This window comes from Passer domesticus, chromosome 3 (genome assembly GCF_036417665.1).
Source record: "Passer domesticus isolate bPasDom1 chromosome 3, bPasDom1.hap1, whole genome shotgun sequence".
NCBI classification, from domain to species: domain Eukaryota; kingdom Metazoa; phylum Chordata; class Aves; order Passeriformes; family Passeridae; genus Passer; species Passer domesticus.
Genome location: NC_087476.1, coordinates 53418526 through 53445742, shown reverse-complemented (window position 1 = coordinate 53445742; position 27217 = coordinate 53418526). Strand labels below are relative to the sequence as shown.

The 27217-nt window shown below is 41.8% G+C and overlaps 2 protein-coding genes across 17 annotated transcripts in view; one reads left to right on the top strand and one right to left on the bottom strand.

Annotated features, from left to right (window-relative positions):
• The window catches only part of ECHDC1 (ethylmalonyl-CoA decarboxylase 1), a 44715-nt gene extending 35533 nt beyond the window's left edge, over positions 1-9182 (top strand). For all 9 annotated transcript variants that reach the window (XM_064413103.1, XM_064413101.1, XM_064413102.1 and 6 more), the window contains one exon: positions 3307-9182. In XM_064413103.1, the coding sequence (XP_064269173.1) occupies positions 3307-3712 (406 nt within the window). In that variant the 3' untranslated portion in view covers positions 3713-9182. The remainder of the gene's footprint in view (positions 1-3306) is intronic.
• Positions 8611-19643, bottom strand: RNF146 (ring finger protein 146). 8 transcript variants are annotated; one of them, XM_064413093.1, is made up of 3 exons: positions 19529-19643; positions 13934-14082; positions 8611-10375 (listed from the first exon to the last, which is right to left on the bottom strand). In XM_064413093.1, exon 3 carries the CDS (start codon positions 10372-10374, stop codon positions 9316-9318), a length of 1059 nt encoding a protein of 352 aa, XP_064269163.1. In that variant the 5' UTR covers position 10375; positions 13934-14082; positions 19529-19643; the 3' UTR covers positions 8611-9315. The 8 variants fall into 8 exon arrangements, with proteins under 8 accessions (XP_064269163.1, XP_064269164.1, XP_064269166.1 ...); XM_064413094.1 differs by lacking the exon at positions 19529-19643 and adding an exon at positions 19334-19507; XM_064413096.1 differs by lacking the exon at positions 19529-19643 and adding an exon at positions 18915-19207.
• Positions 19644-27217: the final 7574 nt, after the last annotated feature.

Genomic DNA, 27217 nt, shown 5'->3' with positions numbered 1-27217 from the left:
GTATTATACCCATTGGAACAGCTTAATAACATTGGTATTTATAATAAACAGGTATGAAATATTGAGAAAGTATATTTTTGTTTGCATATTCAGGTTTTATTATATATGCTCTGGCTTCAAGTAGCTGGGAAATACTTTAGCAAAGGAAAGCATAGCTGTTAGCTCACAGCAAGTACTGCCTTTGGGAAGCAAGTGTACCTTTATAAGGGTGGGATTTATTAGGCTGCGGTGTTAATGACAAGGAAGGTTTCTTCTCACGTGTATTGCCAGTGATGTGATGAAATGCAATGTGACAGTGGTTTGTGGGTGCGATGAGATGACACAGAATGGAGGAATCCTCAGATCAAAGGGGGAGGATTTGTAACGTTTAGTGCAGCTGAGCACATTTTAAAATATACAGCAGCAACATTTGCTGCAGCTCGTTTGCTTCAGATGATTAACACAAAATTGGATGTGGCCCATGGTGACTGTGCTTTCTTCCTAGGGGGGTTGTAGTGTTTGTAACATGGAAATAAAAGGTTCTCAAAGAAGGTTTCAGCTGCACTTTGGGGCTTATATTACCTTAACCTCTTATTTCCAATTTAAACTGTGAGGATTTTGCTACCCTTCACGTTTCTGAGGGATGCTACCCTGCTTACTGTAACATCTTCTGTCACTTTGTACGTTAATTACATTGAATAAATATTTTTTCAGTACTGTCATGCAACAGATTTTCTTTATTAGGGTGGGGAAGGCATATGTGTAGGAGTCTAGCAATGTGATCCTCCCCTGTGTTACAGGGGACCCAGATTTTAATATCTTCAACATGAAAGACAAAAACAGGCATACTGTTGAAATCAGGGTTAATTTTGTATTCATCTACTACTCTGTCTCAGGCAGGACCAGTACTAGTTGAATAAGGTATAAACAGCTTAGCAATAGTGCTTTGGTCTTTCCAGCTTTTTCCTGTCTGCCTCTTTATGTTAAGTAATGCTTGGTGTGCTTTTCTTACATAAATTCTTTTAATGGGAGATCAGATTTGTCATGTCTCAGAAGGTACACTCAATTCCTTTCATACAATAAAAGGGGAGATATGTATGCGAGGCTGCAGCTGGTGGTGTTCAGAGGCTGATCCCAGGCTGGCTTGGCAGCTGCTTCTGCCTCTTCAGACATGAGCTCAGGTCTCCATTCCTTCCTGGGGCATGGGGACAGCAAGTGAGTGATAAATCTAACAGAGAGTATGATGGGTGGTTTCTGTAAGCAATGGTGTGACTTCAGGAGAGGATTCATAGTTGAAAAGTCTGGAAAACCAAGGATACCTGTCATAAACCTGAAGGCAGTCCAATACTGCAGTTACACCTTCCACTGACTACCACTTATCTCAGTACTTTCTGTGGAGCTTGTTCAAAGGAGCCTTATGGGAAGAGGTGAATCCCAGTGAGCTTCTGGAAGCTGCAGTCTCAGATTCTCTGTTGGGTTAAGCTGTCAGTGGTTTACTTTACTATCATTGTGTTTGGTTCCGTTTTCTCTGAGGGGGGTGAAGACTCTGCAGGGAAACAGAGCCCTTCCCACATAGTAAACATTGCCTGAAACAATCTCAAATTCAAGATACAAGAGCAACTTGGCCTCCTCTGACCTGTGGTGGCTGTCCTGTGAGAATGCCTACAGATTGTCTAGCATCAGATGCTCAGCTGCCAATGACCCTTTCTTTTCTAGTGCCCCACATCGCTCGTCACAGCTAGAATTAAACCCTTAATAATGTTTTTATTACTGCTTTTCCAGTGAGACACTGGGTTGAGTAAATTGCAGAGTAAGCTGAGCCAGTAAAGGAGTTCTGGAATACTTGCAGAATCATTCTTTTGAGAGAAGAGACCTGAGCTCCCTGGGATTTGCTGGGTCTGGAAGCACTTGATAATGTTAGCTTAAAGCCTTTCCTCCCCTGCAATACTCTGCTTTCTTCCTTTTGTCACACAACCTTCCCCTGTTATCTCTACAAAAAGGCTTTCATGCAATCTGGCCCGTCAGCTGTTGCCTTTGTGCATTGTGCTGGATCTGGGATAAAGCGTAAGCTCTTCAATTCTGATGCTGTACAGTGTGGCATGAATGCTGATGGTGCTCTGGTTAAGAATAAGGCAACCAAGCAAATGTACAATTGACAATAACTAAGCAGATGTGAGAACAGCGAGTTCCTAGAAATAGTTGCATTTTTAAAGGTTTTCCTTTTCTTTCCCCTTTCAAAGCTGCTCACCTCAGTATTTTCACTATCGAAAACTGCATGGTTAGGAAACAGACTTGTGTGTAGACCTCAGTATTACAAGATTTGTCTTCAAAAAGCCAATTAGTGCTTGAAGTAGAAGCTAATCTACTTCACAAATGTAATTCCCATCCTTTGCCAGCAAGCAACCACACTGCTGAACATCACTTTGAGAAAGAGCAAGCACTGGTCTGTTTCTGTACATCTTTTCTATGTGTTTCTATTTCTAGAGGTTTTTTCCACTAACCTAATGTGTGTCACTGTGACCACTGTGTGAAGACAGAACAATCTGCTGCAGCAGAGCTCCTCCAGGGAGATAGCTTAATGAGCCCTAGGATGAGTTCTTAAGTAAAGGAGGTGAGAAGCTTTAGAAAAGAAGCACAGAAAAGAAAGATGTGATATCTTTGGGAAGAGGAATATTACTTACCTGGTAGAGGGGAGCAATTCTATTACACATTACAGGCATAAATAGAAAGCAGTTCTGTTGTGCATTGTGAGCTATAAATTGAGCATCCATCCCGATTTCCCTTTCTGTAATGAGCAATTAGAAATCAAACTCACATGGATCTCTAAAATACAGAACCAAAAAGCCCCACCCATGCTGTCATCACCACGGTGCTGACAGAACCTCCCCAGTTCAGATCAGTACTAAGACCACATCCATTCTCTTGAGAAATATTTTGTGTTTTAGTTTGCTTGGGTTTTGCCCAATACCTGCTTGGTTTATGAACGAATTAGCAAGGCAGTGTCACACTGTGAATAAATGTAACATGTCCTCTGTCTGCAGCTTTGTTTTCAACTCTTTTTAGAACGAGATGTACCAGTATGGGCACTAAGAATCTTTACTTGTAGCAATATACATGTCTAATTTTGAGAAGGGCCAAAAGCTGCAGCTATGGCACCATGTGAGGTAAAAATTAAGATACTCCAGCTCCGGCTGCAATGAGCACTCTGTCAAGTTGTATCCACCTTTGGAAGCAGAGGGGAGGAGAAAATAGAAAATTAAGGTCCTGAATAGAGCTGAAAACAAAAGTCAATGCATGGATTGACCTCTGTGTGTTCTTCATTGACAGGTTGATGACGCCTGGCAGTGAAATTCGCTTTGTCCACAAGCACATGGGCCTGGTGCCAGGCTGGGGAGGAGGTGCCCGGCTGGTGCGGATGGTGGGCAGCGGGGCAGCCCTGCGGCTGCTGGGCGGGGCTGAGCGGCTGGACCCCGAGAGAGCGCGGAGCCTGGGGCTCTCCGAGGACACGCTGCCGGCCTCGGATGGAGCCACAGCGCTGCGAGAGGCCCGCGCCTGGCTGAGCCAGTACACTGAGGGCCCGGCCACTGTCATTCGGGCTGTGAAAAAGGTGGTGACAGCAGGAAGAGAGCTCCCGCTGGAAGCTGCCCTAAGGACAGAGAAGGACATTTTTGGAACTGTATGGGGTGGGCCTGCCAATTTGCAGGCATTGGCTAGAAGACCAAAACATAAGTGATGGTTTATGCATAAGAAATGGGCTTAACTTTTTTGCAAACAAAGCTTTCAGTAAAGCAGCCGTTAAGCTGAATCATTTAAGGACTTGTCCATTTAAAATGGAATTAACATTCCTGCCATTTAGGTCAGGCAGGCATATTTGGTGTGCAACCACAGAGAAATCCCAGGCAGATTCTCTACTGTCCTAATCACCCACTGAATCGAGATTAGTGAAATTACTATGTAAAGGTAAATACTGTGCTGAAAATAGAACTATAATTCATTTGGAATGAGGCTGAAGATTATTTGGTCGTTGTTTTTTTGTTGGTTTTTTTTTTTTTTTTTTAACTAGTATGGAAATTAATTGCTTGAAAGATCTGAGATTTATTCATTTGCAGAACAGGTGCATCTAAAGCTGCAAAATATGAGTTCCCCAACATGAGACCAGTGTCTTTAAGCAGCTTGGAAAAGATGATTACTAGTGGGAGGATAGCTTTTATTTTTTTATTCTAGTTCGTTCTTTGTGCAATTGCTGAGAAAGTATCCTTCAATTTTAATGGTGCTTTTACAAGAAAAGCTTTGAGTTACTGGGAAGCTTCTAGCACTCATTCACTATCACTGATTGAGGCTTTTAAATGTATTTTGGTATCTTCTCACTGCTCAAGGAATCAACTACCCACACATGCATCTGCCCATTCCCATATCCTGTACCTGTGCAAAGCTGCTGGCCTGGTTCTTTACACAGAATCTGGTTGAAATCTTGGAAGGCTGTGATGTATCATGCCCCGAAAAAGTTTGTCCTTAGGTGACTGGATGATGTGAGTACTTCAGTGTTCTGGTAAAGATGTGAGTGGATATGTCTGTGTCTTTCATCAATGCATTTTTACTGGTAGGGTATATTTGGGCTGACTAGAAGGTTTGGAACTCAGTCTCCCCTTCATGCCAGTAATTGGATAACTCAGTGGGGAAAGTTTTCCCTTTAGAAATTAGAAAACTGACACAGAGTGCCTGCTTTAAAAATAAACATCTGTGAGAGCAAAACCATAAAGACATATCTGTGACTGAGAGTTTCCTGTACCGTTGGTTAGGATGCACTTGTCTCTAAATCCAGCAGGGACTGAGATCTGAGCCAAGGACCTAAGTACTCTGTGGGAGCACGTAAAGAAGGAAGCTCTGGGCTCTGTGCCACTGACATACCTTCTTGCTCTGACCAGGTATAACTAGCTCAAGATCATCGAACAAGCTCCCTTAAGAAAACAAGGCAGTATCTTTGATGGAAATCCATGTTACGATTTCCTAGTATGGCAGGAGTCCTGAGTTTTAGACAGTGACGTAACTACATATGTTTGAGGACTTGGGGACAAATCAGGGTTGGGAATTAGGCTTGGATTGCCTGTTATGATTATGCAGGTTTTGAGCAGATTCTGTGATCTGCTGGGGATGTTTTACTGTGTGGTTTTCACAGCAATGAATATAGCCTGAAGCAAGAGAAATGCTGAGGAAAGGGATGTATTTTGAGTTGGCATCTCAGGGAAGATAAGGAACTTACCTCCACCCTGTTGATCCTGCTTGATCCTAGTTGATCCTAGTCTCACATTTGCTTCAATATCTGAAGCACTAATGGAGGAAGCTTTCAAATCTCTCTTCCCCAAAAATAAAGTTTAGTTTTTCCTTTTAGGTTAGAGAAGAAACAGGAATGAGAACATGGGGAAGAGAGTAGTGTTTTGGTTTGTGCCTTTCTCCCCTGGCTCCTTTTTATCCAGTAGCCCAGTAGTTACTCCTGTGTAGCTGGATTATTTCCCATGCCCTAAAGAACTTCAAAACTGTTACTTCAGAAGAGCGAATGCTTTAGTATAATCAGGCAGCTCTTGACTGTTTAGTCGTGAAGCTGTTCTGCTTTTCATTAAGTTTCTCAAGATTAATAGGGACTTGAGGCTTTAGACTGCAGCATTACTGAACCTTCAAGGCACACTCCAGTCCATACTCATCCAGTTTTTTGAAGCAATAGCACATAATGTTGTTGTGAGTCAAAAAAAATATGTTTTAAAGGGCAACTGATTATGTCTTTGCTTTTAGCAAGAATGTATGTGCCATTACTAATACTGTTATTGTTTTTTAAATTGATGTGAAAATTACTTGGAATCTGAGTAAGATCCTTGGATATTTTTTTCTTTGGTGTATTAGGCTCCTAAGTGTATTCTGTGTACTGGGTTATAGAAATTTGAGAGGGAAGAAATTGTAGGACAAAGGCAGAATCTGGTTTCTTTCACATTTTGAACCAGATCTGTGCTGGCAGTTAGTGAATGGTAAGTACACCTCTGGGGATCTCCTTCCATTTTGATTTATAGACAATGAGCTTAATTCTCATTTCAGCAAATGTATTTCCCCAGCCACCCTTTCTGATTTGTATCAAAGGCCAGTGTTTGCTTCTAAGAAAACAGGACAAATAATTAACTATTACACACCAAGACACATTCAGAACAGTTTCAGAGAGGGTTATGGAACCCATTTTGCTGGTATCATAAATATACCAAGCATAGGTACAGGACATTCTGAAGATCATGACAGGTTGTGATCAAGGATATTGTGAGCAGTCTTATACCATATTCTCTGGTTTATTTTCTTCTAAAAGTAAGTAGAGCCCTTCATACAAATACCAGCCCAGCTAAATTATCATGAGTGCTAAGATGAAAGTTCCAGACTGAGATGAAATGGAATCCCATTTTACCCATTTGAAAGCTAAATGCTTTATTTCACAGAATACTTTCTTATCATCTTAAAGTGACAAATATCTTTAACCAGCAGTTGATAAATGTTTGTATTTTCTTTACAATTATTAAAGATGTTAAGCTTCATCTCAGGGGTTTTTTTTCCTTCTGAAATGGTTTAAAAACAAACAAGTACTAAACGCACAAAATAATTAGAAACATCAAAATTTATAGTCCCAGTCTCCTAATTAAATAGCATGCCAGCTTTTGTATTTCCTAGGGGCTAGCTTGCCAGCTCCCTCCTCAGCAAACTAAGTTTCCTTTTACATTGTGAAATGTCTGTCTTGTTTTTCTTCTGTGTAGACAATCCAAGGGTTTAATGGGAGTTTGGATTCTGTACCAAGCCTGTAAAGGTTGGATATTGGAGATCACTTTTAGCAATACAAATACTTCTATCTTATTTGCTGCTGATAGAAATATATTTACCAGATGGTCAATCTAGATAAGCAAGGTGTTCTTGCAGAATGCTTGGGTCCCTATCTGATTTGTATTTTTTTTTAGCCATGAAATAGGATTCCTGTATCTGTGGTTATCTGTTCTGGAAATGATGAGATGCTGTAGATTTCATAGAATTTAAACTTCCTTTCTCATTTTCCCTTCTGCTCCACTGCACATTTATCTGGCTACACTGCATAAGTTGAAAATCACTTAGTGCATGGAATTACAGTCAACCACATAATGCAGTGTGGCTGTGGCTTTGCTAAAATGGACAGAGAACACATTTCCTACTGAAAGTAATGGTTTAAATATAAGATGGGAATTATCAGTTACTACTTTTCCCTAGCTTGATCTGGGGAGTGCAGTTGCTACTCTGACAGCTTGTTATTAAGGTCTCACCAGCCTTACTTTAACTAATTTTAGTGTTTCACAGCTGCAGTCAGCCAGCAGGAGCCAAAAGCAGAATCACGGGTGTGGGGCTGAACTCCCTACTTGGGTTAAAAACCCCAAAGATAATCACTGATAGAATTATTGGGCTGTAAATCCTAAAATTAAGTATATAGTGGGTCATGTTCCTCTATTTTCTTTCTTGCTTTTTTCAACCCATACTCATGAAATGCGTGCACATAGCTGATGTGTTCTTAGTGAAGGCTTTTGCAGTACAAAGTCATGCTTTGGTTAGAGCCACTGTGTACTAACTCAAATCAGAGAAGTAAGACATCTAGCAACTAACAGAGATAAAAGCATTCCGTCCAGTTTCCTTCCTGAAGTCCATGTAACTGGTGTATTTCCTTATGGGACTGGAAGATGATAGTGAAAATCTGTGATCATGAGCACTTATTCCTAACTGAGAATGGAGGAAATCTTCCTTATTCCATCCTAGTCTCACCTGCACTTTCCTGATCCACTGATCTCACCTGTAGGCAGCAGAGAAGGGGCATAACTTTGTCCAATATCAGACACATTTCATTACAGTAAGAACATTATAGATGTTTAAATCTACCATTTTTAAAAGTCAGCCTTTTAAATTCCCTTCAACTGGTTGTTTTGTTAAAGCAACTTTTGTCTTAAGATCAGAAGCACCTATGTATCAGCTACTGTCCCTTTCTATTCTGAGATACGTATACTAAGAATTGGAGTTTAATTAGCTTTATTTTAAAAGAAAATCCAAAGTCAACTAATGCTGTTTCTCAGTCTCAAAAAAATGCTAAAGAACTGCCAGAGAGATAAAAGACAAGCTGTGTTTCTCAAGATATAGCTTTTAACATTCAGAAGTCTGTTGAAATGCAGCTCCCACACTGCTAATCCAAGCACGAAACTACCATTTCTGTGCTGCCACCACAATTTTGCTATGAACAGAGGAACAGCACTACAGTCCATAACATCCATGTCCTTTGTTATAGGGTCAGCTTTGATAACTTACCCTCTTTTATCAATATTTCTGCTGTTAAAATAAGGCTGTGTGTTACTTCTGCCTACCATCAACAGTGAAGTGAGTTAATCAGCTCTTCAGATGTCTGTGTTAAGCTTGCAACTTATGATTAAAAGACAATACTCCTACAGCATTGTGTTTGAGCGACAGCCAGTCAGGGATGCAGGAATATCAGGATGGCACTCAGATCTAGTCCTCCCTTCTGGTAAACATAGGAAGCTGTTTTATGATCATTTTCTTTCAACTTCCTTCAGTGAAGTTCAATTAAACTGGAAACATATCTGAGATTGTTACTGATAAAATGTAGTTTTATTAAATTATAAATTCTGTAACAAAAACAAGACAGATCAAGAAAGATCTCAATAAACAAAACTACAAGGACTAGATGGCAAAGCCAGTGAAAAAGCCATGGAGAGTGTAAAGGTAAGGATTTGCAACACAAGTTAACAGCATTTTTACATTTCCATTGAAAGAAGGTAAATGATTGCTCTTGTCTAGTAAAAACACATTTTAACTCCAAACTCACATCTATTTTCTCACATTAAATTAAGCATCCTGCTCACACCCAACACCTTGCCTGATTCCACATAGCTTTAGTGTTCTTTTCATACATCAATCCATGCAGAAAGTAGTAAGACACTTAATGCAACAGTCAGATAATGAAGACAATTCAAGTTGTACAGTAGATATACATTGGCCAAAAAGGGATAGAGTATCTTCAAGGGGAAAATGCTACAAAATAAACACAAGACATTTTCAAGAAAACTGGGCATTGCTAAAGAGCTTTCAAACCATCAACAGGACAACCCAGTTTCCTAGAGTTAAAGAGTCATGTTAAGAGGCTTAAGTTAAAACAGGCCAAAACTGTTTTCTCCCCTTCACCCCACCCTCCCACCAAACACGCTGCTAGGTTTGAGTGCAATGCCAATGTGGACAGAAAATTTACAGAAAATTACAACTGAGTATTTTTTTTGCATGGCTCTAGATTTAAACTTCAGTGACTGTGCACTGTCCATCTGGCCTTCTAGATCTTACACTTGTGTTTGCCACCCCACCCCCTGCCCCTGGTCTATCTGCTCCTGCCTGGCTTGCACCAGCACTCAAGTGTCTCTGCTGACCAGAGGACGGGTGTTGCTGAAGGTGGGCAGACACATCCTCGCTGTCGCTGCTGGCATCCGATTCGGTCTCCTCAACAGAGGTGTCGGGGCCTGGCACCCTACCAGAAGATGATGATTCGTGGTCTTCTTCTCCCTCTCCCCTGTGACTCCTTTCAGCCATACTGTCTCCATTTATTTGCAAGTGGGCAAAAGAGTTCTCTAGAGAATTGCTTGCATCAGGTGATGGCGTCGAAGGGCTCACGAGCTGACCATCTAGTGCTGGGAGGGGCCTCACAGAAATGGATGCTAGAGGCTGCACAGCTGCAGCCCCTGGAGTCAGTGTGCTGTCCGCACCGTCAGCGGAGCTCTCTCGTGCCAGGTTGACAGTGTTGGTGTCACAGTCCAGCCTCAGCCCGGCCACTCCCTTCTTTGGTATATCTATTATGTCCCGTTTTATTTTTCTGCGACGTCCATGCTCATTTCTCCTATACTGAACCATATTTTCAAGGTCTGCCACGTATAAAAAACCAGCAATTAGCATTTCAGTGCTCTTTTTACCCTTGGAAAAGGCATCTTCCAGCTCTCTGCTGGTACGTTCATCATACTGCCACCAGCCATTTCTACCTTCGTAGTACCAAGCATATTCTCCATTGCCTCTGCTTGCTGCTTTCAGTTCTTCTGGTGACAGTAAGGTTGGCTTGTCAAGAAAATCCTCAGGGATCTCCTGCCGGCAGAGGGCACATCGTTTCCCAAGCCAAGAAGCGCCCTTAACACATAGATAGCAGAAAACATGTTTACAGGGCAGACTTACTGGATGGACACATGTTTGCAGACAGATAGCACATTCAGGAACTTGCAGGGAAGGTGCTGCATTGGTACATGACTCATTTGTTTTCCTATTTGTGGGAAGCATGTTGATTGAATGATCTATTTCACCACAGCCAGCCATCCTGCAGAGGATCAAAGAAATTTAAATCAGTTTATTATGTCAACTTAAACTAGCACCTCACATCACATTTCAGCTCAACATCCACACAGTGAGATGTCTATTGTTTCCTGAGGTGATGGACAACATTGAGTACTGGGAAGATTTCTTTTGCTGATCATCAACCTTTTATCTATTTAATTTGCAGCAAGTTAGCAATACCAAGTCAGAAAAAAAACTTTGGAATTTCCTCTGTTCATTCCCTGAAGTAGAGCTGATTAATGAACCTTCAGTCGACCAGTTGCTTTGATACCTCCCCGGGAAATTTAAAGAAATTATGGTTCTTTCCTCAAGAGATGACATAGCTGCAAATTGAACTTAAACTTTCTTCAGACTACAGGTGATCATCTGTTTGATTAAGGGACTTCCTGAACAGTAGCTTGGACTAAGTTTACACAACAGAAAATATGCCTGACAGCAGCAGCCAGCTGAAGAGTTCCCCACTAGGTTTCTTAATTCCCATGCACCATGATGGTACACTACCCTCAAACTGAGCTCAGAACAACCACAGGGCTGCAGAAAGAACTGATTTGAAAACTGAGGTGGCCTTTTCAGAAGATACCTTGGACTCCTTTTTCTTAAACATCAAGTGAACTCCTTGATATATGCGAGTGCCTCTTGAAAGGAATCACTACAGACCAGCAGAAGCAGCAGTGTATTGCAGAACACAACACACAACTCTGACTTGCCTGGTTTGTGAACTCATTGCCTTTAATAACATATATAAGATACGGCCAGAAAAAGTAAAGATGATTTTGTAACTGTAAGAGAATGGGGAATGCAAATCTGCATCACTGTGGCATCATGTAGGATTTAAGCTGTTGAAAAATTCTAGCCTAAATATGCAAATGCCTTCTCAACTACATTTTGCCAGGCAATCTTTCACAGTCTGTTTCATGGTAATTTTTATTTTATTTATTAACAATCAAAACCAAATACCAGATACCAAATGAGGGAGGAGAATGGGCTTTGGGGAATGGGGCCTAAAAAGGTGACTTTTTATTTAAAAACCCCAAGAAACTTCAAGACTGATATTCAACAAAACAGCCTTTCAGTGAAAGTGATCTTTGTTGTACAGGCAGCTAGGAATAGTTAATGCAAAATTACCACAAGCATGTGAGCCAAAAGGGACCTTTAGAATCACCTAGTCCAATCTCCTGCTCCATATGGCACCAACACCAATACTAGATTAGACCAGCTGTGGCTTTGACTAGCTGAGTTTTTTTGAGATCTGCAAGGATGGAAATACCACAGGCTCCCTGGACAGCCTGTTCTAATGTTATACACATTTCTAACGAAATGTGTTACCTCAAGAGAAAATGCCTACTATTACTGTAAAATCTTCCACTGTTTTAAAATTCTTACAAACATATGCTGGGATTAAACAAAAAACCTATGCTTCAGTATCTATATTTATCTTTACAATAATATATCACATCCTATTTACTTAAAACATTTTTCTGTATGCTGTCTGTTCCCTTCTATCACTAAAATTTCCTCTTCAAAGACCAATGCCTCTTTAATCCTTTTTTTATCAAATAATTCTTTTAAAAGCTCTACAGCTCAAATACTTTTTCCTGAAGTAGCACAAAATTGTATCCATCTATATTTCAGTTTCATATCTGAATTTCTTTTTCTGAGATTAATGACCAATCTGCATAACAGTTCTTAAATCAGCATGTCAGATACACACACAGCATTACCTACCAGCTGGCAACTGTGCTTTTACTGCACAGCACACATCTGTGAGATCCATTCTAACAATGTTGTGAACAAATTGTTTTTTGGAAGCCTCACACTTCTGAGGATGCATTTTGAAACAGATTTTTATAGCAAATGTTGGGGCTTATACCAAGAAACTTATTAGAAGAAGGGGAGAAGAAAGTCTGTTGAGATTTCAGAATACCACAAACACAACCCAACCATCATTTCACAACAGAAGAGCTGAAAGAGAAATCTATTTATTGATTAATTTGTGCTAACCATGGCTAAGGGAAAGGATCTTGATTTTCAAGTGCTCCCACAATGAGACAGTACAATGCAAAAAAGCACAGCAGCAGAGATTTTTACTTCCATGCTACAGTTTTACAAAAGGATGCTTCTCCCTGAATATCCTTTATAAAATTATCATTTTCAGAGTGAAAGAAAAGAGTAAAACAACCTGTAGGCAAGTAACTTCTATACAAGTCACCGATCATAATTAAGATTTTGGAGGTGATTAAAATGCTATGCAGGGATCAAAAAGGCAATGCACTTTGATAAACCAAATTGTGATACCATAAGCTAAACTAAAGAGAGTTTACCCTGAGATAAACCAAAAGAAGAATTAAAAGTTCTCACCTGTTCACTGAAAGCAAAAAATGCTAACATTTGAACTGTGCTCAATAGGTCACCCATTAATTTGAGGGATCTTTGGTTCCTTACCAGATCAAGATAATAATGCAGTACATGAAAAGGATTAAATGTTTGGGTATTTTTTTTTAATTCCTATTTGATTTTTAATTACTCTAAGGAAAATTTTATGTATAAAATGAATAGAGATGGAGGAGCAAACCCTTATCTCTGAAAGTGCTATGCAGGAACATAAAACCCTGATACGATAAGCACAACTGCAGTTGCATGTGCTCAGAATTCAGGACAATTATGCACTTGAAGATTTATATCAACTACACGGATTCTGTCTCACTTTTTTTTTTTTAAAAGCATCATGCTAATTAATATTCCTTTTTTAATTTACCTTTTTAATAGCAAATCTAGGTCATGGAGTTTGTTTATAAGCTGGTTAGGAGGAGGTACACATGGGTTTTTACTGAAGAGGTAATCCTTAGAACGGAGGACAAACATCTTGGACTGCTACTCTGCTATGTTATGGCTGTGGAAGCACTTCCACTGCAACTTCATGGTAAGAAGAATTAAACAAAATTGATTACACGGTATTTTTTCTGAAATTAAAAGTAATATTTTATAACAAGGTTCAATCAAACAATGCTGTTTTTATCAGAACTGTTATCAAATAGGAAAGCTCTATTTTTGGGGGCATTGGGTTCCCTTTAAAACACTCCTGGCATCATGAAAAATCATATTCTTGACTACTGACTACTTGACTAAGAATTAACTAAACTCAAAGGAATAATTCTAAAAATAATTTTATACTCAATTCAGGTAAAAATAAGGGACCAAAAAGAACCTGAACTCTGCATTTTAGCAAATACAGTCTAAAACCAATTGAGACAGTATGGAATTAGTCTGAAATCTTGAGAGATCCCACCTCTTGTGGTTTTTACTGGTAATCTTAAATAATACAGTTAATTTCTAAGCTATGGGGCCTTCATCAAGACATGAAGTATGGAAGAGGTGATGTGTAACAACTACATGAAAAGAACCCAGGCCTTCTTGGACTCTAATGGAAGAAAATGTGAATTCCCACAAAACCACTTCAAATTCCAGGTCAAATTATAACTGCAACTAAGTAGTCCATCAAGGAACTGACATGTTTAAGTTCATTAACAAAACAACAGCTTACTTTTTCTTAGTAATTTCTACTGAAGCATGCCAAAGACTGAAATGTCCTCTCTTCAGATGTCTCCAGCTAGGATGGCAGGTCCTCCTTCCCAAGGCTGGCTCATTCCTGACTTGTCCTGGTCAGTGGTACACTACAACGTTTCAGCTTCTCTGTGAATTAACAGAAAGCAAATAATACCACCATTACAATGTTGTCCAGAGGTACGAGCAAGCAAAATGCCATGGTTCTGTTACAGAAAGGAAATTACTATGATTTTATTTACTTGATGCATGTTATTTTCAATAAAACTATCACCAGACTTCTGTTTCATTTTTTGTAACCATCAATTTTGATCCAGTTTTTATTTTGATGTCTGGCCTAAAAAAATAATCATTTTTAAAGCATTATAAAAGGAAATTATTTTTTACTATAGTAAGTTAATTGCTCATTTCCATATAGTGACCTCACAAAAGGAGTAAAAGACCAATGTTGGGAGCATGTTATGTTTATGCAAATTTAACCTCTAATAAATGATCCCTTATATTTAGGAAATTTGGAAAGTCACAATGGCTTCCTGAAGCTTTTTATAAAACTTTTTGTATGATACCATCCCAAAGGACCATCTAGCCATGTGTGTTGTCCTGACACAGAGCAGTATCAGATGCTTAAGGAAAAAGCAGTGCACACGAACAGCTGATTTCCCTCAGGTCTTCTCCATATTTCAATCAGAAATTTGCCTCTTCATATTCCAAGGCTCAAAGCCCTGAATCCTCATCCTCTTTTACAGATATCATTGCATCCATTTAATGAATGAACCTCAGAACAATTCAGAACTTTCTTCTTTATAAACCCACATTTGTATGTCCTCATACCAGCTTATAAACAAACAAGAACAAAAATTAATTACGACCTTCCTCTATTTCTTTAAAATGTCCTGATGGGCTCCAAGGTTCAACAATAGAAAGAGTTCATATGGTCTCTTAAAAAAAAGAGGACAAGGATGCAACTCAGCCTGCACACCTCAGATGTAATATGCCCCTCTTCAGGCTAGCAGATGATGTCAGTCGCAATATATCTGGTGAATGCCACCAACCAGAATCTGAGCCAAGTCCCTTCACACAAACGTAATAATCACTAAGTACCACTAAGTGCCTAAAAAATACCTTGAAAGTTCCTACAGAAGGGAAGTAGGAATCTGCAAACTCAAAAAAGGGAAGGGAGACCATCGCTCTTGCATTCTCACAGCCTAATCACGAAGGTCTTGACCTAAGAGAACCACCTTCAGTGAATCCTCTGTAAAAAGACAGATGAGCCACAGAATCACCTCTTCCTTTTGGTCTGTAGCTTTCTGGATGATTCTCAAACATCTTGAACTACAGTTTCCCGTTGCTGCAAAACATTACATATAGGAATGATTTGAAGCAGACCTGAGAATGTCACCTCTTTGATTTCAATTTGTTCAAGGAAAGAATCATTTCAGTGTAAATACAGTGCAGAGCAGACATGTAAGGGTCCAGTGAAGTCAAGGAGTGATAAGTCCCTGAAACAACATGGAGTATTGCAGTGTTCTGTGCTATAGCCCTTCACCAAATGATCGAATATTTATCATTAATAATATCAGAGTGTTCAGATGACTTCAGTGCATGAAGCATTACTCAAACATGTTATTTTCTTTGTAGCTGAGCTCCATGTAACATTTTGTACAGCTATTTTTAGAATGAGCTCCAAAAGAAAAATGCAAAAATTAACAAGCCTATCCACACCTTTTCTCCCCTCATAGTTCTAGCAGATTTCCTTTCTTCACACATGAATCTGAGACCAAGAGAGGCAATCACGTCAGAATTGTGGCTCTACTAATCCACTGAGACAAGATACTATGTTTTCTATGATCAAAGAGACAGCTGCAACAAGCTTGATGCTCTGGGTGTGGTAGTCAGTCCTTCATCTTGGGAGCTGGCTTTCTGTTACTTCAGTAGGTATCACCTGAAGCCTTTTATCTGCTCCCTCTCATAATGCACTACTAGAGGCAGCACATCATAAAACCAAATGCTATGTGGAGATGGCAGAAAAAGGCTGGGTCAGTTTTTGGAGATTTCTTAGTAAATAAAAATGCCTACACATATTCAAGCTATGTAATTATACCTAGAAGAATCCAAGGAAGGCATAATTACAGGATTGTGATAAGGCAACTTTCCAACAGCGGCAAAGGTCTTGAACTAGTTCACACTCTGACACCAAGTAACCGCTACAGTTCATGACATTGCTACTTATTTAATATACCAGTCTTGAAAATTCTGCTAAATGGACTGACAAACACTTGTGGTTACACATACCCCCTTTCTTGGATGAAAGCTCCTCCTTTGAAGTCACCTGGGTAAAGGCCGTGTTCTATACTTAGCAATTAATTTTCTCCTTTTCCTGTACTACGAGGAGTTATGTTATCTGCAGCAACCTGCAGGTATCCCTTCCTAAACGCCTGCATCTTATCACATAATGGTTTTGAAACTTTAGAGATGCAACAGACAGAAGGACAATGTCATTGATCAGGACCATCTCCACCCAAAGTCAGGCTCAGCCAGCATGGAACTGTTCTCTTTGTCCCCTTGGAAATCTCTCTTACTGGAATAAGTCATGCCCATTTCTTATGTGCTTTAAGAATTTGAAGTGGTGGACTTCTCACCAGACCTATCTCCCAAAATGACTTCAGCTTCTCCTTAAGAACAATGTTAAGCTTTTACTAGGTCAAGATAGAATGAAACCCTTTCTAGTCAGTTCAACCAACTGTGCTCGTTAAATTATGATACCCAGTAAATTATCAGGCCCAGAACAGTTTTTCCACCCTTATTCCTTTGGGAAAAAAAAACAGCAACAATTACAAACACCACTTCACCCCCCACCCCAACCAACCCACTGAAACCAAAATCAGAATCATACACATTTAGGAAGCCAGCTCCTATATATTGATCATGAGTTACCTATAGTCTTAAGTTTCCTCTGTAAATAAAATCTTAGCTTTTTAAAAACACACAAGTGCAACACTGGTGAATTCAACAAACATTAGCCTAAGACTATTATATGAGTCCTACTTCAAATAACAGAAATCTAGGAATACTGCAGCTCCATACAGATTATTTTAAAATAACTATCACAAATTCATCACTTCCCCCCTTGAAAACTCAGCAGAGTTACAGTATTCTTTCACAAGAGTAAATGCTCTTCTGTGATTAAATACTTGGATTTTTTTCCACCAAGCTCCCTAATTTTTAACTCAATTGGTGGGTAGGAGGGGAAAATGATCCCCTGCATTCTGCCCTTCCCCACAAGTAACCATGACCCAGACAGGGTAGGAAGAAAGAAGGCAGCTGTTTTATTTAATGAGAAAAATCACTCTCCTGTCTGATGGTCTGCTAGTGTCAATACACGACCAGCTCAAAGTACTGAGTCTCATCACAGATGTTTAAAACTGTCCCTGGACTGGACAGCACAACAGATAAACAACCTCACTGTTGCCTGTGCTTGCCTACTTTTTTCTATCTGTTTCTTAAACTTAGAATATTCTCAGGAATTGCTGATTGTGACGAGCTGCCTGTCATTCCTTATCGTTGGTTACTGCATATTAGTAAACCCCCAACATTTATATGTGTGCTTGGAATTGAATCATAGAACAATAGTCAAGTGCAGAACAGTCAGCCATTTCAGTATTAAAATGATACATATGTATTGAAAATAAGGTTGTTAAAATGTTACAACTGGAGCACTCATCTTGAATTTTCAGCATATATCCTATTTCAATCTATTTAACACAGAAAAATGTTAATTTCTCACTCAAAAGCAAAGGTGTGCAAAAAATGGCAAAAAAAATGAAGCAGAAACTGGTTCATCTTAAGTTGCCAATGCTTCAGAAACTCATATAAGTACAGGGGCATCTCTTCATATGTGTGTGTATATATATATATATAGACTTGATTAATATGCACAGAAGGGAGGAAAAAAATCAATTTCAATATGAGGACTTTTCCAGCGGCTCACTATTCAATAGGCTATAAAAATACTGCAGTTCCAGCTCTTTAAATAAATGACAACTCAATTACATCTAAATTGATGCAATATATTTTGAAGGAAACAAGAACAAACTTTTTTTCACTGACTACAGATTTTGTATTATAGCAATTTAAACAACTTGCACTTCATCAGACTTGAAAAGAAAATACAGTATTAAACACACAAGACTATAAAGCAAGTTCTTGCAAAAACGTTCAATATTTAATATCTATTCAAAATTACCGAATGAAGATTCAGATTTCAGCATGTCTTCAATACTATTTCACGCTGTAATTTTTGGTACCACATTTCTAGAGATGCTTCAGAATCTATTTTTGAGTAGCCCACCGTTCAGAGGCAGCAGCTAACAAATAAGAAGGTTTGGATTTTTAGTATTAGAAACCTGACAGAGGCAAAACGTTTAAAGCTCTGCTCCTTACTCCTGCTGGTAATTGTTAATATATTACTGCATATTACACACCAGTAACAAAACCTACAGCGTTTCTCAGGCGTACCACTGAAAAGCTGTACTAAGATTAAAACCCCCCCCAGTTTCAGTTTGACTATTTTACCATTCCGATCGCCTTATTACAAAACCCTCGCATTTAGTTCATGCATTTCAGCGGCGGCAACGCGTACCGCGCCAAAAGCAGGACCCGCTTTCACATTTCACGTCCCCTTTCAACATCCCGAAGGGACGCAAAGCAAACACCTGAGCCGAGGCGGTCAAGCACAAAGAAACAAAAGCCCTTGCGTTAGGAACACTCGGTTACTTCTGTCCGGGCGCTGCCGTGGCCGCCCGGCAGTGACGGGCACAGCGGGGGCACGGCAGGGGCGCAGCCACACGGGAGAGCGCTGCCCATGCCCTGGAACGGGAGCGCTGCGCCCGCCCAGGGGATGCCGCCACGGCTAATGCTCCCGACCTATTTTACTGCCCAGCACAACAAAACCCCCGACTCACAGAACCAACACGGCTGGAAAAGACCTCCGGCCATCGAGCCCAGCCTGAGCCGGGCCCGGTCAGGCACTCTGCGCGCACCTCGCTCCGCACCGGCGTCGGGGCGCCGCCTCCTGCAGGGACGCGGCTCCGCGGAAGGGGGCCCGGCCCGGCAGCAGGGAGCGGGAGGCTCTGCCGGCGGTCCCGGCTCTCATTCCCAGCCTGTCGGCGCGGGGCCTTGCGAAGGGCTCCCGACAGGGCTCAGCTGCCGCGGCCCCGACACCCGGCACGTGACCCCGCGGGCGGGGCGGCGGCGGGCGACACCCCCACCCGCCCCCCGCCACAACAATACCGGGCAGGGCTCTGCCCGCCGGGCGGCCGCCCCTCGCTCGACTCGGCTCGGCTCAGCCCAGCACGGCCGGCCTTTTGTTCAGGGCACTCACCCGCGCGGGAAGGCCGCGGTGCCCGCTCCAGCTCGGCCGGCGGCGGACGGGCGAGGGGAGGCAGCGCCGCCCCGGCACCGGGCGGCCGCGCAGGGGGCGCTGTCGGAGCGGCCTTTGGTGGCCGAGGCCGCCGCCGCCACCGCCTCCCCCCGACCGCTCCAGCTCGGGCGCGCCCGCGGCGGCGCGGGGACTCACCCGCCGGGCCGGCCCGCGCCGCTCGGCTCGGCTCGGCTCCGCTCGGGCCCGCTCCGCTCCGCTCCGCCCGCCGCCACCTGCCGCTCCCTCCGGCCCCGCCGCCGGGACCGCGGGACGCGCCGACGTCACGCGCGGGCCGGGGCGGCCGAACGCGCCACGGTGACGCCGCCGCGGCGGGGGCGGGGCCGCGCGCGTGATGCCGCGGGGAGGCCCCGCCCCGGCCCCGCGGCGCTGCCATGGCGGCCGCGCGCAGCTCGGGCCGCGCCCGGGCTGAGGGGAAGGGGAAGGGCCCGGCGGCTGCGGCCCCGGCGGGTTCCCTGCGGGGGAAGCTGCCCGGCCCTCGGGAGGGCCCCGCCTCCACACACGGGGTCCATTTCACGGACCCCCTGCCCAGGCGGTGCCGGCTTGTGGCGGGCTGACCGTGGCTGGACTCCCGGTGCCCTCTAAAGCCGCCCTGGCACTGCCCTCCGCAGCTTGGCAGGGGAGGGACAGCACAACGAGAGGCGCGTGGGTCGAGATCAGGACAGGATGAGATCAGTCGCGAATTGCCGTCATGGGCAAAAGAATCTTAACGTGGGGAAATGAATTTAATACCAGTCAAATCGGAGTAGGATCATAAGAAATAAACCCAAATCTAAAAACAATCCTTGCTTTTCTTTCTTTACACGCTGATTTTTTGCTTTCCACTCTTGATTTTTGGGACACAGTCCTCCAGGAACAGCCTGCTCCAGAGGGTGTCCCCTTGGGGTCAAAGTCCTGCCAGCAAACCTGCTCTGCTGTGGGCTCCTCTCTCCATGGATCCACAGATCCTCACAGGAGCCTGCTCCAGCTCAGGCTTCCCTCAGGGTCACAGCCTCCTTTGGGCACCCACCTGCTCTGCCCTAGGTCCTCCATGGGCTGTGGTGCATCTCTGCTCCCCCATGGACCTCCCTGGGCTGCAGGGGCACAGCTGCCTCACCGTGGCCTGCACCAGGGGCTGCAGGGGCATCTCTGTTCCTGTCCCTGGAGCACCTCCTCCACCTTCACTCGTCTTGGGGTCTGCAGAGTAGTTGCTCTCACTCCCATTCCACTCTTCAACTGAAAATGTTGTTGTGCAGACTTTTTCCCCTTCCTAAATCTGTTATCCCACAGGCACTACCCCTGTCACTGATAGGCTGAGCCTTGGCCAGCAGTGGGTCCATCTTGGAGCTGTCTGGCATTGGCTCTGTCAGACACAGGAGATCCTTCTGGGAGCTTCTCACTGTAGCCCCCTCCCCAAACCCCTGCCACTACCAAAACTTTGCCACACAAACCAAATTCACCAGAGATGAAAGATCTAGAAGTGGTGGGAACCTCAGTGTGTGTATCCTGGAGCTTTCTGACCAGAAATGTGCCAGGCAGGCACATTTCCTTGGGATTCATTGTTCAAGGCCCTGGTGGCAGTGCTGGGGGAGATGAACTTGCACAGCTCTGTCATGCTTGATTAACGTGAAGGCAGGCTGCAGTTGCCCTTGTTCACACCGATGAGGCCAGACAGTGGATTCAGCAGGAGGTACAAACAGTTGCTGGCCTTTTCAGGGGCATGTTCTGCAGCTCAGGGAAACTGCAGCTCATTTTTTGCCTGAAAATTTAGGTGGCTTGATAGTCAAGCATGTGCCTCATGCTTCTGTGCATTGCCCAGCATGATGCTTGGGTTGCTGCAGACATTTGGCTGCTTTGGCTGTCACCCATAGGTAGAGATGGACCTCAGCAAGACCCAAACGTAATTGCAGGAGGTCAGACCATCCCAAAACTGAGCTGCCCCTGTAGATGAGGTGCAGGGAAGAGATCTGTGCCACCTGCTGTTGTCAGTTGAGAAGCCTGCTGTATTAATATTTTAATAAAGCAGAATGGGAAACAATAATCCACACATCATTTAGGCTGGAATGGTATTTAGATGGGGAGAAGGACTGTGTGTCCAGGTACTCATTGCACCTAAATGGAAAACTAAACACGTCAAGGTGCAAACTGTCTACCTAAGCTTGTTAAAACTAAAGCTACTGTTTGGCTGCTGTTTTTGATTTTTAAACCTGTGGAAATCACAAGCATCAAAAAACATAAGAAATAACTCTAAAAATACTAAATTCTAAGTGTAATCAGGAATAGCAAAAGAAATGTTGCAGTTGAGACAGCCACAATACAGAGTACCACCCCACAATTTGGGAAGGCTTTAACATTCACCCACACAGGGCAACACCACACCAAATCAGACAACTTCAGGTATCTGCCCACACACCATACCACCTCAGAAGGCTGCAACTGTCTGCCCTCCTTGTCCTTTAGCCCAGCCTTTTATACCCCTCATTGCTCATGCATTGCACCTGAGTGCTTTCTGTTCCCTTTGGTGACTGGTCAGTGCACCTCACCACTCCATGGCTCATTGCTTTCAATGCTGCTCACCTGCTTTTCACAGCCCATTGGGGATGAGGCTCGGCTGCAGCCCCACTCCCGATTAGCACAAACTGTGTACCTACAAAGAAATGCATTTTGTTAAATCACTTACTCTCTTCTAGAAGCTCAAAAAAGCCTACCCAAAATTCCCACTGGTTTTAATAAATGTGACATGTTTGCATCCAAGGACAAGCATTTACGTGGTAACCTATGTTCTATTTAGATAGTTCTGTGTGAGGCTGAGTCAAAGAATAGAGGTTAGGGAAAAGGAAAGGTCTCTTACTGGCAGCATGTGCTCAGCAACAATAGGCTTAATCCTTTACTGAACCAGACCTTGATCCTGTGGATGCTATTGAGGCCAAATTCCTGTCAGTTTCTGTTAGAATATGACCTAAAAAAAGAAAGCAGGCTTGTACTCTTAAGGGATCTAAAGAGTTTCAGGCAAAGCTACTCTGACTGCATGCAGCTTTGTAAGAAAGGCAACACCTTGGGAAGACTGTACTTAGTAAAAAAGAAGTCTGTGGCTGTGTATGGATAGGCTTGTGAGTTTCACTGCAACTGTAGATGAACTGAGAAAACGTGCTTGTGAATGAAAGGTTTTATTTTACACTCCATTAGTTATGGAGCAAGGATGGCAATCAAAGGAATATCAGACAGTGCCAAAGTTAGTAACCTGTATTGCACCTTCCTAGACTAAAGGAATAAAGAACATGGAAAGGTATCTAGTTGAATAGATTGTAATAAGGGGATCAGCTCTAGTAATACACCTTCTAAAATGTTCCCTACATGGTTATCAATCCATGTTACAGCTCCTATTTCAGTCAGAACAGGTACTATTTAAACATCTTTTTTTTTGTGTTTCTGTTTTTGGCAGGGACACAACCTATTCTTTCCACTGATTGCTTTCTTTATGCCTATTACTTTGTACCTGTCTGTTACAATTGAAGCCTCCTCAATTGTACCTTTTCTACATCTACTTGCTTCACATTTCTGTTGTCTGCTATATTTCTCCTTGTGTATTTTTATTGTGGTCTGCAATGTCATCACTGTGAAATTTATGTCTTTTGCTCACCACTAAATTATTAATACAGTGGTTTGAAAAGCAAAGATTTGCCAGACTAATTCTTAAAAAACACTACTTTCTCTTCTAAGTCTCTACTGTCCCACCATCAATATTTTGCTGTGATGGTGGAGAACTATTAATCCATATGTGAAACATTTTTTTCTGCTTCTTCAAATCTCTATGATACTATGTAAATCTTTGCAGATGTGTCAATGTCTTATATTCCTCAAGAGCTCAATCCTTGCTACAGATGAGATGGGAGAAAAGCAGTTTCCTTTTGCTGTGATTTTGAGTCAGTTTATATCAAGGCAGTTTGGGAAGTTGGTGTGGAGAACATCAAAACTGCTGCAAGTTAACAGTATCAGCAGAAGAGTGGATGATGTGTGGTATCGTGCCAATTCCACACTCCTGCACCTTCAGCAAACCCTCTGTAAAGTCCAGAGAAGGCGTAAAGTTGGCAGTGCACTGCACTTGTCTTTTCCTTGCAAGGGGCCACAGAGGGGCTGAGAATCAAGTTACAATGTCTGAAGACAAATCTTGATTTTGCTTGAGTGGTACATTCCTTTATGAACCCCCTGTTGCTTATCACTCCCTGCATTCCTTTTCCTCTAAGCTGTCTTAAAGCAGGAGATTCCCATGTTGAAGTGCCATTTTCATTGAAGTAGTAAATGTCATATTGTCATCAAAGACTAAGATAAACAATTTTTCCAGGATTATTTGTTTTTACAAATGATATTTATGGTTTTTCACAGTCCAAGACACAAGCTTGGGCTACAAGTTTTAAGATGGTGTCAGTGAGACAAAATTACATTCACTTGAACTCTTGAAATGCAATTGCAGTTGTGCCAATGATGTATGAAATGTAAGTTGATTGATGGAAATTCAAAGCCCCTTTGGGTTTGCAAGTGTTTTTCCATTTTGACTCTCTAGAAACTGCTGAGGTTTATGCCTGTTTCAGCAATCTGCATTTACAGTCCTGCTGCACTGTAGCTAAACTGATTTACAGTTGCTATTTGTAGATTCAGGACAAAATGTCAGTTAAAGGCCGCATTGGTGTATGGAAATGCAACTACTGTACCTCATGGAATATCTGTATTTTGCTTACATAATCTAGATATGTAGTAACTTCTGCCAAAAATGCTGTTATTTAACAGTTTTGGAAGGATTGTGCTGGTTAGTCATGAGAACAATCCCATTTTGCTTTAAAAACAGGAAGCTGAATGATGCTGAGGAGGAGGAGTGGGAGAAGAGGAGCTCAGGGCGAGTTCTTTTTGTCAGTTCTCTCAATCTGTTACTTTTGCTGTATCTGTACCCGTTCTGTCTGTGAACTCCCAGGGAGAGATCCTGATTCTTTTGTTTTCATTTAGTGGCATTAAAAAATTCCACACAGCATACAAAACAAATTTATTTTATTGCCCCAGTTGGCAGGCAAGGTAACATTTTCTTCTGCCAATAAGTAAACATTGACTTTTTCCATTATCCCAGCTGTCAAAATCCTATCACAGTATATGTTGCTGTGGAATTGAAGTCATCCATATGGTGATGCAGACAAGCAGAAAAATCCCACCACAAAACAGTTATTGCATTACAATACAGTGTGTTTAAATATTTTAGTTTTCCAGGCAATGAGTTTGCAGGATTAAAGCCTTCTTTTCCCATAAGCAAACCTTGTGCTTTAGTCTCATCATCACTTGAATCCCTTTCTCTTTGGCTTCTTCCCTATCAAGCAGGGGAGCAACTAAACTCATTAAAAATAAAAGTATTTTGGGATCTTCAAAATCATGATGTTTACAAAATTCACAAGATTAGATTTTGGTTGGTTTGGTTTGGTTTGGGGTTTTTTTTGTTTTGTTTTTTTTTGTTTTGTTTTGGTTTGGTTTTTTTTAATTTGCCCCCATGTTTTACATCTGTAGGACTTAACAGTAACTTATATATAACTGCACATAAAATATCCATCTGTAGCTATAAGGCAGGCTTTATTTTAACTTTATTGAAGCTGAAATTCTTGCAGAATCATACATCTTCCGGAATGAAATCCTGAAAACTAGCTGGAGTCACAAGATTCTTGATATATGGAAAAACAGTTAATCACAAGGAAGAGGTAGTGCACTCATACTATATTTTATTTTAGTGAAAGGAAAGCAAACTATAAAAAAATTGGTGTCATCTTCATCTTTAATTTTTAAAAAGTGAATGAGCAATTGCAATTTCTTTTTGTATCACTAGATGGTATATGGTAACTGTGAGGAAGTTCAGCTCTTTTAAAAAAATGGATATAGTATCGGTACTGCTGTCTCTCCTGATCCAGATGTTGCACTGACCAGACTCCTTACTTTCAGAAGGAATGCCTGCAAAGCTGTTCCTGACACTAAAACTGTTCCTTGTTGTACCAAACCCCTGGCCCTGTTGTAGGCAATGGCAAAACTTACTTTCTGGGAGACTGCACAGTACTTAGGCCTCAAACTCAGAATTACATTTTTGAAAAGGGGAACTCTATATTAAAATGCTTGAAGACACCCACACTTTATTGGAAAGTTAGCAAAGTCTTCAAACATTATGGATCAGACCCTCTGAGCTGACTGCTGGTGAGTGCTCAGTAGGTGTAAAAGTCCATATGGAGACAGAACCAATGGAAGTTTCGGTTTGTAATTTTAGTTATAACAATATGAGCTACCATATAATTTCCATGCAAGGACCTACTTTTACACTAGAGGGCATATTTTTATTTTCTCAGGTAATATTTTTGAATGCTACATTATCACAATCAAAACAGCATCTCCTATAGTAATTATATATATATTAAAAATATGCTAGTATAAAATGTTTCCTAGAATTTTATAAAAGAACCAAGAACATTTTATACTGTTCCATTTGGATAACAGTTCAGCAGCTTAAATGAAGCTATTTCCATGTAGTTGCTGTAGTAGTCCATGACATTGTACTTTGAAAATTATCAGTTCAAAATTAAAACTTTCCTGGATGACTGTGTCCTCTGGGCTTTAGTTGTGTGAAAAGGGTGTCATAAGTAAAATTTGTAGACACAATTCCACAGTTAAATCTTATTTCTCCTGTTCCATAGGACCCAATAATTTCTTAGTGCTTTTTAGAACAAAAAGGTGTCCAGTTTTAAGAAGAAAAATGTGTCCAGCTCCTGTGCTGTTTGGTGGCTTGTGCTTTTTGCATTCCCTTGGTCTCTCGTATGCTTAGACTCTGTGGCTTTCTGCGTGAGAAACCCATTATGGTGGGCAGTGTCATCTGAAGCTTTCATAACCATTTCTCACAGTGTCACCAGATTCCCTAGCATCAGGAAATGCTGTGGAGAAGGACTCAGAATGCAGGTCTCTGTTCTTCGCAGCCTGACCCTGCTGGGCCCTTGCTCTCCTTGGTCTTCTCCGCAGTGTGTGGCAGGTTCCTCAGGAGGGAAGGGAGTGAGGAACGGAGCTGTGGTGTGTGGTGTTCATTCCCCAGCACTGAACCAAAGCAGCGAATGAGGAGAGAGTGTCTTTCCATGGCTTCACCAGACTTTTCTCCAGAAAGAACAAAAAGAAGATGGAGTTGTTACGGTAAAATCTTGGAAGGAAAGTAATTTAAATCAGTGCTTAAATAATTATTCTAATTGCAATGTTGATGATTGTCACATCTAGGAGCCATACAGAGTAAGACAGTAGTGTTTCTTCCATCTGTAATATTACCTTTGCATTATTACCTTAATGCATAGGTAATATGGAAGAAACACTATCACTTGCTTTTGCATCTGTCTAATAAAGTGTTCTGAGACATTATGGTAGCATTGGACAGAAATTTCTTAGTGGCATGAAACTTTGAGATGATAGGAGTTCATTGAGGATTTGATGCATGCCTTAATCAGTAATGCTGTACTGCCTGTTATATCTTAGAGTTTAATTAAAAATTCAGTAAAGGAAAATAGCATCCATAAGCTGATAAAGGGATGTTCAGCATAGCTTGCAAAATAAATAATACAGTCAAAATTTAATACTTCTGATAACCCACATAGCCCCCAGGCCAGTACATTACACACCTTACATTTTGCAAGTAGTTTCATTAGGTCCATCAGGATAGACTACCCACATGAATATCAGTGTGTGTTTAACTGCCTGCTGCCTGCAACCCCCTTGGGTTAGCCCATGGTGCCTATGGAAAGTTTTATGCCTTCTCCTATGGAAAGGAATGGTTTGAAAACATGACAGTGTAATTAA